Here is a 14,578-nt window from a genome sequence, read left to right as displayed (position 1 = left end):
CTTTTGGTTTCTGTCGACTTTGAATCAAGTGTATTTTACAATGCTGAAATAAAAATTTATTTACAGAGTCTGATGGGTTTAGCAAACAAAATTTCGCAGACATTTTTATGTTTTAAAACAAGATTGAGGTCTTTAACTTATCTTTAAGTCCTTCTGAAGCTAAATTATCCAGCATAGGTTTATCACCCCTCACGCTGTTCCTCTCCCACCTGCAGAGTCATCAGTAGATTTTAACAGTGCATGACAAACTTTTGCTTCCAGTGTGTTCTTGTCTCATGAAATTTAATGAAATGAGCGTAGTGATCAAAATGCAAATGAGACTTGTGCTTTCCCAGCATGAAAGGATTACACAGAGAAGACATGACTGAAAACAGAAGGAGACATTTACCTTGAACTTTAATGTTTTTGCAACTTGTGAAATGTTACCAAAGCCCATATTTCACTACCTAAGTGAACGGTGGTTGTACACCTAATCCTTTCATGTTGGAGTTTGTCATTACACTGAATCTTTGTCGCAGCGTCCATGCTCATTTTGTGACGTTTAGTGGCCCATTGTCATGTCAGTCATGGAGCTGTGATCCAACGTGTCAGTCTGTAATCTGTGCATGCCTAACCGTCGCAGCTGAACGCCCGGTAACTCTCCTGTCTGCTCCTAACCCTCGCTGTCTTTCTCACCTTTTCCTGTCTGTCAAAGTCCTTGCCATGTATGAGAATGTTTTAAAGTGCCCCACTCCCGGCTGCTCTGGACGGGGTCACATCAATAGCAACAGGAACTCGCACCGCAGGTGAGTGAGCGGCCTTCAGCCGGGCCGCTAACAGCTGAGTAACGCATAGATTTACAGTGCAGTGTACTGTACGTTTGTGTGTTGTTTGATGGAGAAGTTTAAGATTGGTGTCATTTCAGTGCTGTCAGTCGGTAGCCCTGTAGTAAATGTTATATTTATTTCCCTGAATTTGGGGTCCCATGTTGTAAAAAGTGAGATTTCCATGTCTTTTTTGATAATAAAGCAGGTTGATGTGCCGTATGGATACAAATACTGTGAAAGAATGAAAACACTCAATCCACAGAGAAACCCATCTGTACGGTTGCTATATTATATAAAAGTTGAAGGTCCCGCTATGATGCCGTTACAGTCATTCCCCGGCTACAATGACGTGGTAGAGACTCGGAGAGCAGTGATAGGTATGACCTGGAATTGCTGACCAATCAGAGCAGATTACAGCAGGTCTTAAAGAGACATGCGCAAAAAATGGAGCGTTTCAGACAGAGGGTGATACAGGTATAGTCAGACAGACAGTATGAGAAAAATAAAGTGTTTTTTTAACATCAAAGGAAGACAAAATGTAAGTGTCAACCTGTAAATGAGCATGATGTGGGACCTTTAATTAGACTTAAATTTATTGTTGACATAATGTGTAAAAAAGAATTCCCTAACATTTCAAACAGTAAACTAGGCACTTTATATTGAAAATGAAACATGAGTCCGCAAGTGCATTCCTCGCCAAGCTTCAAGTTGTCAAGGGCAAGTCCAAGTGTTTGAGAAAACTAAGTTGGTTGTCTTTTAGGCTCTGAATGCTGAGCATTAAATTACTTTCAAAGCTTTTAATAGTGTTGTTTTTCTTCCTCACAATTAAGACCAAGATTTGACCACGCCAAAACATTGTCTTAATCCAAATCTTAAGACATCAAGTCTCTGTTGATTTCATTGGATAGTAAAAGTTGTCATATCTTTATAGTTATGGTAACGTGCTCTTCCAGATTTAAAATTAGTGTGAAAAAACAAGGCAAACTTCTCATAGGAAGTTTCTTATTACAAACTAAGATGCCTTTTTTCACCCACTAATGTTGCAGTTTTTGTCCTAAAATGATCTGTTGGAATTGCAGCAGTTATCTGGATCCTGATTCCACACATTGCCAATTTCCTTCTAGAAAATGATCGCTGTTTCTATTGCCTTCATGCAGAAATGCAGGAACATTCCCCGGTTTAGATGAATGGGGGAAAAGGGGCTTGGATTTAAATAGGGCCACGATAGAGCTGAAGGTGTGTCTGCCTCACAGCAGCAGTTCAGCTGTTTAACAGGCAGAACAGAGCATCTCTCTCTCACACACACTCACACACACACACAAGCACACACACACACACACACACACACACACACACACACACACACACTCTTTTGGATTATGTAAAGTGGTTAGGATTCACACTTATTTTCTCGCACATACGTAGAAGCTCAATTCACAGACACGCACACACTGTTTTATAAACCCACACACAGTCTTATTGGATCACAAACTCTTACAAATTAGCTCACAGACAGCAGCATACGTGCGCTGGCAGACAGAGAAGCACACACACACACACACACACACACACACACACACACACACACACACACACACACACACACACACACACACATACACACACGCACACGCACACACACTCAGACGTGGCTGCAGGGTGTGTTATGTAGCACAGCTCCACTGGGAGAGGAAACAAAGCGCTAGCTAGCTTAGCTTAGCTGCTGTTAGCTACCAGCTCACACAGCCTTCATGTCTTGCAGTCGCCATGGAAACGCTCTCATAGCAGCAGCAGCAGCAGCCGCTGCCGTGCTGATCTGTCACACACTCCTACCAGCCTTAACAATGTGTGTGTGTGTGTGTGTGTTGGTAAAACAGCATTTCATTCCCTCCGAGTATGAAGTGATTATGAGTTGCCCCGAGCGACAGAAAGAGGGAGAAGCAGGACTTTTAGTTTTTAAATACAATACTGTGTTTCAGGCAATCCGTTTCTCCTTTCCCCTGCATTCACTGTAGAAAAAAACATGTCAGCATCATAATTTAGGGCAAACTGTCTCTACCAGAAATACCACAGAACTATATTGCTGGACAATGTGAGTTTTCAGGAGCTGAAACAACATGCTTGCATATTTCAGTCAAAAAAGACTTGTCAGACATTTGATTTTTGTATTTCTTTGTTTAGAAGTTGCTTGCCGTTGTGGCAGCTTAATTCTCGCCTTTGTTTCTGTAAAAATTGAGTAAATGTCAATTAGGGACCGAAGCGGCTGCTAAATAAAAGTAACGTAATCTAATTAAAACGATAACTGCAGATACAGCGAGCGATGGGAAGTATTAGACTTGTGTGATCTGCAGAGCTGCCTCCGGGGTTGCACTTGACAAGGAACGGAGAGAAAACTTGCTACAAATTCAGAGGGTGTTGCTTACTTACGCTCGTCTTTGGGATTAGATGGGAAGTGACACGATGTTATATAAGTGTTTTGACTGCGAACGCTGGAGGAAACAGTGTTGGTGTGCATCTGTCCTCGAGGCTTTTTATTTCCAGCTGTGAGTCAAGCAATGAGCAAACAGGCAGTGAGAAAGGAAAGACCTCACCAGTCGCTACGCAGTAAGTTAGTCGTTGAGCAGTTAATCAAGAATCCCTGTACAAGCAGGCCAGTGAGTAGTATAACCACGGGGGTCAGCCGGTCCTCTCCAAGCGTAGCTCCCATGACGCAATTTTAATGCTACAAAGCACTCACCCGCCGTTAGTATCCCATTGACTCCCATTCATTTTTACTCTGACAGTGAATAACTTTACATCTGAAGTGTTTTTGTCCGGTGTTTATATCTAAAGAAACATGACAATGTATAAAAGGCACATCGTTGGTCAGTAAAGCAGCAATGCAGTCATCATATAGGCCATATTAAATCCATAATTCATTTTTAACTACTGTTACTGACAGCAGAACTACTCTTCAGCCAGAAACCTTGTGTGTGTGTGTGTGTGTGTGTGTATGTGTATGTATGTGTGTGTGTGTGTGTGTGTCCCCGTCCCTCCTCCAGTCTGTCTGGCTGTCCCATCGCTGCTGCAGAGAAGATGGCAAAGGTCCACGAGAAGATCCTCCCGACGGACAGCGGCAGCAAGACCAACCAGACGTCAGACCGTGTTCTCAGGTACCACCAGACCCACGTTGAGCGGGACCAGCTTTAAGATAACGTGTTTGAATAATAATGATCTGTTTTGTCATGCAATGAGGCATTTAAATCTACACACATACCAAAAACTTAAAGAATTTACCATTTGTCTCTTAAATCAGGGATGCTGAATGGTGCAGTGCAGTCCCCACACTTGCACCTCCAGATCATGTGAACTTTAATGAAATGAGGACGCTCATTATTGGAGTAAAGCTGTGAAACAGTCCAGCTTTGCCCCTTTAAAAAGTCCAATAAAACTAAGCAGCTTTAACAAATGTCTTAAGATTACATTTGTGTGTGTCTTTTACATAGAAGGATGTCAAATGGTGCAGTGAAGTCACCAGCACATCAACTCAGCCCTGTTCCCTCTCTGGGTTGTCTGGGTAGTAGGGATGTGACGATAAACTCAATTTAGGTTTTTTAACAGAATCCCGAACCCTCTTTTGCTTGTGGTTTCCTTTCAGGCCGATGTGTTTCGTCAAGCAGCTGGAGATCCCTCAGTACGGCTACAAAAACAACGTTCCCACCAGCACGCCGCGCTCCAACCTGGCCAAAGAGCTGGAAAAATACTCCAAGACGAGTTACGACTACGGCGGCTACGACAGCCAGCATGGCGGCTACGGGAAGAGAGGCCCGACATCCAAGTCCCACCACGGGCGAGACACCTCCCCAAAGGGATACGATGGTGAGAAAAACCCATCGATCATCATTTATTTATCCTCTTTGTTCAGGAGTTGACTTTTCCTGGTGGAAATAAATGTGTCATAGTGGGTGGCAACAACCCAAAGATGCTGCGTCTCCAGTAAAATACTGGAATTTGAAATGAAGTAAAAGAAGAATAACAAGTGTTAATGAGAATTTGCAGGTGTCGATATTTATCTGAAAAATCTGTCAAATTCTTAATCCTATTTTCTGTTTATTGCTTTGCCAAAATCTCAAGCTCTGGCAAACATAAAGAAACATTGAATTGAATTTATGGTGTTTTTAGTTTTAATTCTAAATGAGCGCAAAAACAGATGAATAAAACCTGCAAAAGGTAAGGATTTCAATTCATTTTTTCCATTGTAGGGAGAACATTTTAACACACACACACACACACACACACACACACACACTGCTACAGTTCTCTTTGTTATTCAGTAGCGCTGAATACGCCAGTGTTTTCTGCCTCTCCACATGGCTAGAGTGAAAGCAAAGCAGAGTTATGGAAATGCCAAGCCAAGAGCCTGTGTCCTATGAGCAGTGGATAGAGAGCGAAGGATGGAGGGAGGAAGGTAGGAAGGGAGGGAGCGAGGGAGGGAGATTTAGGAGGCGAGCCCTGTTTCTTTGGCTGGGAGCCATTAGTGAGACGCAGGCGAGAGGGAGGCTTTTTAGACGAGGTGTCTGCGCTCCCCTCTCCGTCACGACTCCCTCCCTCCTTTTCCAACATCCTTCCCTCCATCAGCATCACTCCAGCCTGCCGAGCCCCGATTCAACCATCGCACCAGCACACAATCGCTGTTTCTTTCTCCCTTTCTCTTTGTTCCTACAGCTGCCTCTCTTATCTCCTCCATCTGTCTTTGTTTTCCTCTCCCCTTCTACACAACACGTCTGGTGTTATTCTATATTTTTTATTGTTGTCAACTAATCGAAAAAAGCAAAGCCAACAATGTATTTATCCGTCTTTCGTTACTTTCCGACTTCTCGTCTGTGGCTCGAAAGCCATTCACTTCTCCATATTTCATCATTTACATTTTTTTAACAAACCAATGCTATTTGTACCCTTTTACGTCTGTCTGTGAGTTCTATAAATATTTAGTGATGGGGCGATTTCGTATAAGGTATACCTCAAATCTTTTCAAATTAGCCTTTTTCCATTTCCTGAAAAACACCTGAGAATATGTAGTTTTAGATATAGTCCAGGATTTCTTAAAACAGCTGGTCACTGTAGTTTTCATCAAACAAACAGGAAACAGTAGAAGAAAGTGTTTGCTGGGGACTATTTTCAGCAGCGGATTAATCACCATTGGGTTCTCTAGTCAATATGTGTGGCAGAAGGAGGGGTATGTGTATAGGTTGTCGTGCATTTCCAGCTCTATCTCCACAGCACTGTGCAGAAAGGTCTGGCTACACCACAGATGCATTCTGGGATAGGAAAAAAAACACCCTGGGTTGTTTGCATTTCTTTAAACCAATCACATTGGTCTTAGGGCGACGCTGAGTTCCGGACGCAACGACGGTGCCACAATACAGTGCCGTGAGCTATTTAAATCAGCTGACACACGATTACACCTCATTATCTCTTACTAGTGTGTCTCTGTGTGTACTTCGTCCACAGCGATCCCAGAGAGTTAACGCCGTGAACATATTCTTTGTATATCGTTACAATTATTCCCCGAAAGAACCAAGCAGGTCTGCCTTGTTGCACGATATAAGCGGGTAGCTTGCTAGCTTGAAGTTTGTTTTTGTTTCTCATCGAGAACAGAGTTTTGCATTCCGCTTATCCGGTAAATGTCATTGATGCAGACTAGTGTCCATGTAGTCCCGCATTAGCCTGTGTAGGGTAAGGTTAGGGTAGAACGCAGTGCCCTGGATGGGTGTTAGGGTTAGGGTTAGGGTTAGGGGTTAGGGGTTAGGGTTAGGTGAAGGCGCTGCAAGGGCTAGTCTCTGGCTAGTCCACACAACACTGCGGGGCGGGAAAAAAAACGTGCTCTGGCTTATTGGCATTTCTTTAAACCAGTTGGGATGGGTTGAGGGGGAGCTTGTATGTGAGTGAGTGTCTTGTCTTTTGTATTGTCCAGTCCAACCGAGGGTGGGGACCCTCTTGAAAAGGAGATGCCACATCTCAAGAGGTATTCCTCGTACAGTAAGTAAGTAAATAAATGAATATAAATTACAATTGTCTTGGGCAGCACTAGGACATAATGACGATGCCCCTGCAAAATAGTGTCGGAAAGGAACTTTATTGGTTGAACATGTGTGTGTGTGTGTGTGTGTGTGTGTGTGTGTGTGTGTGTGTGTGTGTGTGTGTGTCTGTGTGCCTCAGATTGGACCTAAGATTGGGCAGATAGTCTAGCTAGCTGTCTGGATTTACCCTGCAGAGATCTGAAATCCACCGGAGGTTAGAACGCCCACACAAAGAAAGAAGAAGGTGATAGATATCCAACCGAAAATGAAACGTCTGGATATAGTGCTATAGACGAGCGTTTAGGTAGTGATCTCACTCAGTGCAACAATTTGGCCCAATGATGTTTATATGGCACAGAAAACCAAATGATATCCGGCTGTGATACACACACAGTAGTTGTTAGTAAATAGGTTCACTGTTGGCATTGGACCTGTACAGAATACCAGTCCCTTTCCCTTTCTGTTCATCAGTCTGTCTAGTTGCTTGTTTTCGAATGCATCGGAAGCTCTTTTTCAAATTTTTCATCCATCTGCTGCACAGTTTGGCTGAAAGCCAGCCCCGATTTAACAAATCAACCATTCGCGTGTGTGTGTGTGTGTGTGTGCGTGTGCCTCCTCTTAGCTAAGCGCTACTGTAAGACGTCGAGCCCGGCCAGCAGTACGACGAGCAGCTACGCTCCCAGCTCCAGCAGCAGCCTGAGCTGTGGAGTCGGAGGCGGCGGAGGAGGCGGAGGAGGAGGAGGAGGAGGAGGAGGAGGAGGAAGCAGCGCCAGCAGCACCTGCAGTAAAAGCAGCTTCGACTACACCCACGACATGGAGGCGGCCCACATGGCGGCCACAGCCATCCTGAACCTGTCGACCAGGTGCAGGGAGCTCCCGCACGCTCTGGGAGGGAAACCCCAGGACCTGCTGACACAGGTAGTCTGGGGCGGTGTGCACAAACACGTCATTCATCACACATTTACATAAAAATACAACATAACAATGATTATTAGAACGTCACTTCGATATTATCCCTCACCATAAATTCACCAGAAAGCAGGAAATTAAGGGTTTGATGCTTATTTTTTGCCCTTTTGTTAAAACAAAACCTATGCGCTCGTCGCAAAATATTCTAGTTGGTCTCAACCAGCAATATATCCTTTTTAATGAAGTAACTTAAACCATTGATGAAGTGCGCTTGTACATAAAATGGGAATTGGTTTAATTCAAAATCCATCTGGAATGGGCACTATCATTGGTCGTCTGGTATGCGACTTGACTGTCTCTCATTTGGACTCGGTCTTGACTTGGACTCGGACTTGACTCAGTCTCGACTAGTTCTTGTCTTGAACTCGAGAAAGGTTGTCTAGACTACAGCACTGAATAGGATATACTGTGTGTAAGATATCAAATAAAGTCTTCAAAACTAGATAGATAAAGGTTTGACTAGTGCTCATCATGGCGAGGTTTATTACAACTTTAGTCTTACTTTGCATTGTTTTGACCATCTTTTCTACCAGTAGTGATAACAGATGTACCCACATACCTAACAGTTGAGATCTGGGAAGGGGTTCAAATCACTGATTGTTCACCAGCAGTCAGACGTTCAGACAGGTTGTAAACTTATTTCGAAGAAAAAACAAAAGGCGATTGGTAATCAGATTTGACCCAAACTTTCTGTTTTAAGCATCTATCACAGTTCACAGATTCACATCTTGGTTTAACTTTGAACTACTAGGGATCATTACCAACACTTCATGTACACACGCTTGCTGTTTTACCTCTGGAAAAAGTAGTTAAGATAATCTGGATAAACTGTTTCTTCCCATGTTTTCCCTGTTTCCAGATCTCAGCAGTCAACTTGGTGAGTACTACGTTATTATTACTGCTGGAAATTAAAGCCTAAACTATGCAAACATAACCCAAGACTAATTTAAACAAACATTATGTTTTAAGGGTGCGTTCATACTGGCAGTTAATTGGAATATGGGTTATGAACATTAGATGAACCCAGATCTAGACCAGGTAGTCTGAGATTGATATAAATCAAGCTTTTGCACGATACCCAGACCGATACTGACATTTTGAAGCAGATATTGATATTTGAGAGTGGAGAGGGAAAATCTATTGATGATATTTCAACCATTGTTTTGTTTTTTACAGCAACACGTAACATAAACGCACATTTTTCCCAGATTTTATTCTTGAAGACCAGTTTATCAGTCAGGTGGAGCCCTGATGAGTAGAATGACTTGTAAACCTGGCCACGCGGGTATTCTGCATATCTTGAGATGTCAAACTTTTAACAGAAAGCTGAACGTGGGACATGAAGTTTGAAGGACGTGGGTACTTAGAGGGAGGGTGCATGGATGGTAGGATGTACATGTAAAAACTACTTTTTTAAACTCCTCCTAGACCGTGGGTCTGATCAGCACAACATTGTGCACGTAGACTCAGTGGACGCTCATGAATACAATTTATCAAAATAATTTAGATAATCCAACAAATGCTGTAGAGGAAATATTTCCTTTAGGTAGCAGTCAAAACAGGAAGTGTTCCTCCACTGAGACTATGTGCAAAAACAAGGGGGTAAGCGAGCGTCTACAAAGCGTAGCTCCTATGGCGCCATTTTAATTTAATTTCTTTACATTGTACCTCACGTTAGATTAGCATGTTAGTTAGCAGTAATTAGCCTCTGTCTGTGTTATCTCCTAACATCTACCTACCTCTCCGTCTCCGCTGATTGGGAATGATTGAGATTTCTCTTGCACAGCTGTCAGAAGACTTACAACTTTCAGACAGGTTGTTCACGTCACATCTACGTCTTCCAGCTCAGTTGGAGGCTGCGCAGTAACGGTCAGCCATCACCAGAAAAGAGCTTGTAATAGACTTCACTGGTCTCCGTCCAGAACAACGGCATCTGTTGGTCCATTTCTTTAACTGTCTATGTGTAAAAAGAATTGAAACAATTAGAAATATAGCAATATGTGCAAAACCTACTTTTGGAAATCCTCCTAGAACGTAACACTGAACTGCACAAAAAATTGCATTTATACTCAGTGGACCCTGATGATAATTTGATAATACAAAAAATGCAGAGTTGTAGAGGAACAACTTTTTGTAGATGGCAGTCAAAACAGGAAGTGTTCTGATTACCACGACTCAGTCGTTCCCCCTGTTCCCCTGATAGTGTTGGCAAAATATGGAGCAAATTGACCAATAGGTAGCGCCGTTCCCAGATTTTGAGAACATGCTAGGTGATAACGCTTGCAGTTCTAGTATTTAATCTCTAACTTGTGAGTCCCCTAACTTTATGAAAGTGCAATAAAAGAATTGTGACCAACTTAGGAAATGTTGCTTTTATGCAACGACCCTCAAGAGTGTTCACCGGTATTGTATTCGGTTTAAGGCCACACCAGCGATCGTCAGATCATTACCCTGCCTCTCTCCATCAGAGTCCGGTTGGCGACCTGGAAGACAGCGGTGCGGTGGAAGTGGCCGGTCAGCCCAGCGGTCCGGAGGACAGCGGGACGGTGTTAACCCCCCTGGAGCCGATGTCGCCCCAGCGGCAGGCCCTGCTCAGCAGCCGCTGCTACCAGCTGAGCGAAGCAGACTGCTGGGACCTTCCCGTCAACTACACCAAGATCAAACGGCTGGGGGACGAGCAGGACCACAAAGAGGTAACGGGAAGGTCCATGTTACATTAATCTTGCATTGCCACACCTTTCTCCACAGCGCTGAGGAGGAAGGTCTGGCCAGTCCCCACAGCATTCTGGGATGGGAGGAAAACATACTCTGGTTTATTGGCATTTCTTTAAACCAATCCCAATCGTTATGGGCCAATCGGACGGAGCAAAGTGGCAAATAGCCTCTGGAAGGAACTTGTTTTGGTGGAACATGTGTACTTTTTAAAGTATTTTTAGTCGTGCAACAGAAAACTCAGTTTGCCTGATAGCTGTCTGTATTTACCCTGCAGAGATCTGAGGAGCAGTTTACCATAGTCTTAAAATATCCTCAGGCGGTTAGAACGCCAACACAAAGAAAGCGGAAGCTAAAGGGCTTTGGGTGGTATTTCCAGCATTACCTAAACAATCCCGGTAATAAAGTGTCAATAAACATATTACAGAAACAACATCAGCAGATTCGTCAGTGAGTTTATATCCAAAATACCTCAGCAGTTTGTAGATGAACAGTCATGTTTGCACATATCAATAGATTCCTGGGGTAATTTCTATGAAATAGATTCTGTTAAAACTGTTCAAAAGTTCATTGACCACCTTAAATCTTTAATTTGCAGATGAATGTCAGTTATATGCATTGAATAAGTGGGATGAAAATGTAAAAATTGAATCATTTTTCAACCCAGTTGAAGCTATAAATGCTACTCATGCTCGACACTGCCACCTAATTTAATATTAAGGCAGCCTGTTTCCTAATCAAGCCAAGTAAGGACAATTTGAGGCATAAAATTGAGAGATTTAGGGAGTTTATATTAAAGGGCGCAGGCATAGATTAAGAGATGATTGCGCTTTAAAAGCTATTTAAAGGGATGATTGTCCAATGATGCGTAGCAGAAAAGCATCACAGAGATGTTGTGGACTTTACTTTGCAAGGGCGTATTTTTGGTTGCTGCTACGCATAATCTTTGCATCACTTTAAATACATTAGAAGGAATTTTGTGGAAAGGTCCAGTATGTGTATTTGTACAACTTCGCTAACAAAAGGCATTTACAGTGCACAGAACGATGGTGCTTGCCAAAGTTGTTCATCCCAGTGCGGTTTTTGTTGTTATTCTTCACCCTGGAGCCACTAAATAGAAATCGTTCAGCACTGCAGCCAAAAAATACAGAAAAAAAACAGAAACCAAGACCAAGTGCTGCAAAGAGAAAATGTTGATTAAGTTTTAAAAACTTTGATATTGAAGGAAGTGTGTCACAGCCAGTGCTGAGAGGGAGTTTAATGCTGTAAGTGACAATCAGTCGGCATTAAGCTTATCTGAATCAGATCAACATTTGTATTTATCAAACAACTAAGAAAGTTAGGAAAGGAAAGAATAAGACGCATTCTCGACAGGGGCGGAGGCAGTGATACATCAACGGAAGCTACAGCATGTGTACGATTTTCCAAAAATGAAAGTTGAAAGTTGCAAAGCAAATTACGACTTCCTTTAAAGATGACTTCCTGTTTTGTAGCTAATTGTTCTCCTACTGTCTTCTTCATTCTGAAACCAGAACACATCAATTGTCTTATGTTACTTATTTAAGTTACATGGCGTACGTAGGGTTGGAATTGGTTGTAAAGGCAAGGCAGCTTTAATTTTAAAGCACAAAAGCATAAAAGTGCTTTACATAAAACATTAAATAGCAGTTATAAACAATTAAAAACATAAAAACAGATCAAATACCAGAACAAACAGTGCAGCTAAGAAATAAAAAATTATTTAAAGAAAGGCTGCATGAAAATAGAGGTCATCAGCCTTGATTTAAAAGAGAGGTGCGGTGGACCAGCAGTTTACAGAATAAATTGTGAAATTTATATTTAGTATGGCAAGTGCAGACAATGGAGATCCATGAAATTTGATATGTTTCGTGCTGCTAGTACTACTTTGACACTACTACATTTATACACGTATACATACACTGTATATATATATATATATATATATATATATATATATATATATATATATATACACACACACATGTACAGTAGATGTGCACACACACACACACACATATACATATATACAGTATATATAGTCATATTCAAAATAAAGCCTTTTTATATTATATGTACTATATTACATACTAAAACTATACTAACTATTGATACTATATATTATATGTATTATATGTATGTACAGTATATAATATATAAATGTCAATACCACTCCAGAACATCTGAGACCCTAACAGGCTATCTTCAACCCTTTTTGAGTATTTTTAAGATAATAACTGTGAAAGCATTTATTCTAGGAGCAAACATAAAAGGAGGTTTTTTTTTTACTCAAGTTTAAATTCTACTTTTAGCAGCTTGATAAATAACCCCGGTTGATAGGACGGATGCAGCGTTTCTCTCCTGCAGCCTCGGTGCGCCCTCATGTGGTTGAACGCAGCACTGCGTCAGCTCTGCTCACACCCAGCAGTTTTCTGAATGAACGCTTCAGGAGCTCCAGCACGGTGCATTAAAATGCTGAATTACACCACTAATACATAAGTAAAACACGATAGATCATCTGCACGCTTTAAAACCCTCGCAGATCTGCTATCACACGGAGCTATCCATGCAGCAAATAGCTACATTTGCCTGGTTGGATTCAGAGCGCTGAAGTGAAAGGTTTTAATCAGGAGAGTAATTGCGTTTATTAATGAATCACGACATTAGAGAGGAGCCTGGAGCCTGGAGCTGATGGGATGTTCTTCAGACAGTCCTGAACGATTTCTGCTCCCGAACAGCGGGGGTGTAACGTGTGGACTACAGAGCAGAGACTACAGACTGCAGCTCACAGACACAAAGGCTTCTGGGCTTCTGGTGCAGCGGGACTTTAAACTAGTTACCTAGAGCTGATATGTCTCACTGAAGTATTTATTCCATTTACTCAGACTTTCATTCCATATATTTAAGGTTCATTTATTCCATATACTCAGACTTTCATTCTGTATATTCAAGGTGGATTCAATATACTTTTAATCCAAATATTCAGACTTTTACTTCAAATTTTCAGACTTTTATTCCATATATTCAGACTTTTATTACATATACTCAGACTTTTATTCCATATACTCAGACTTTTATCCCATTTATTCAGACTTTTATTCTGCTACTACAGTCAACATGCCACAATAGGCTGATCTGGTGGTGCTGTAGATACATATTATATATACACATGTCATCGAAAAGAAAACAGGCCCTTGAGATTGTCAAGACTGTCCAACTATAATAATAAATAGTCAAATGATTCCTTTCCATTTACTGAACAGCACATTTATTTCGAAGTGAATGCATTTTGTTTTACAGCGTCTGTAGATTTCCGTTGGTCTGAATCAGAAATGTACAGAAGCTGATGCTCATATTTCTTTAGGCATTATTATATTGTGATTAGGGTTGCGACTGACATTTTCTAGATGACTTACATGTCCTATAAAATAAAATTCCCTTAGGCCCAGTGTAGTCCGAACAATATAAATAAAAATAAATAAACCTAAAGATATTCTGTTTGTCATGTAAGATAACTAAAAGCAGCACAACAACACAACTTTGAAGCTGGGAACTGGAATTATTTCATTTTGTTCTGTCGATGGACTTATTGTTTCAGCTCTAATTGACATCAGAACTATTGATTTTTATCAAAATGAAGAGATTCCTTTTTATTAAACAAAAGATTATGCTTTATACATAAGATGACATCACATGGTCATTTATTTCTTGCACATAAGAACAAATGCGCCTTGCCACCAAGCATGCAACAAAAGACACATGTCGTCACAATTTCAACTGGACTTAATGAACTGTGGACCCACTAATGAAACCCTGCCGTGTATTTTGATAATGTTGGTCAGAACAGCTACTTAAACACACTGTGGATAAACACCAAAACGGTGTTTTGCTAAAGTTTAGCAGTTAACCGAGGAAGGTTCTTGTGTTTGAATGACTTTTGAAAGTTTTAAAGAGCTTAAAAAAGGCTTAAATTACCACAAAAGTGTTTGTTCAGCCATGTGAAGGGGTGATCGC

At 41.5% G+C, this 14,578-nt stretch overlaps 1 protein-coding gene across 8 annotated transcripts in view; it reads left to right on the top strand.

Annotated features, from left to right (window-relative positions):
- The window catches only part of myt1la (myelin transcription factor 1-like, a), a 68,728-nt gene that overhangs the window by 40,330 nt on the left and 13,820 nt on the right, over positions 1–14,578 (top strand). For 6 of the 8 annotated variants that reach the window (XM_034899330.1, XM_034899335.1, XM_034899331.1 and 3 more), the window contains exons 10-15: positions 695–785; positions 3,848–3,958; positions 4,444–4,664; positions 7,488–7,783; positions 8,694–8,711; positions 10,303–10,527. In XM_034899330.1, coding sequence (XP_034755221.1) covers positions 695–785; positions 3,848–3,958; positions 4,444–4,664; positions 7,488–7,783; positions 8,694–8,711; positions 10,303–10,527 — 962 coding nt within the window. The remainder of the gene's footprint in view (positions 1–694; positions 786–3,847; positions 3,959–4,443; positions 4,665–7,487; positions 7,784–8,693; positions 8,712–10,302; positions 10,528–14,578) is intronic. The other 2 variants (XM_034899336.1, XM_034899333.1) reach the window with 1 other exon arrangement.

This window comes from Etheostoma cragini, chromosome 18 (assembly GCF_013103735.1).
Source record: "Etheostoma cragini isolate CJK2018 chromosome 18, CSU_Ecrag_1.0, whole genome shotgun sequence".
NCBI lineage: Eukaryota > Metazoa > Chordata > Actinopteri > Perciformes > Percidae > Etheostoma > Etheostoma cragini.
Note: the sequence above shows the minus strand (reverse complement) of the source record. Positions and strands in the feature narration are given on the sequence as shown.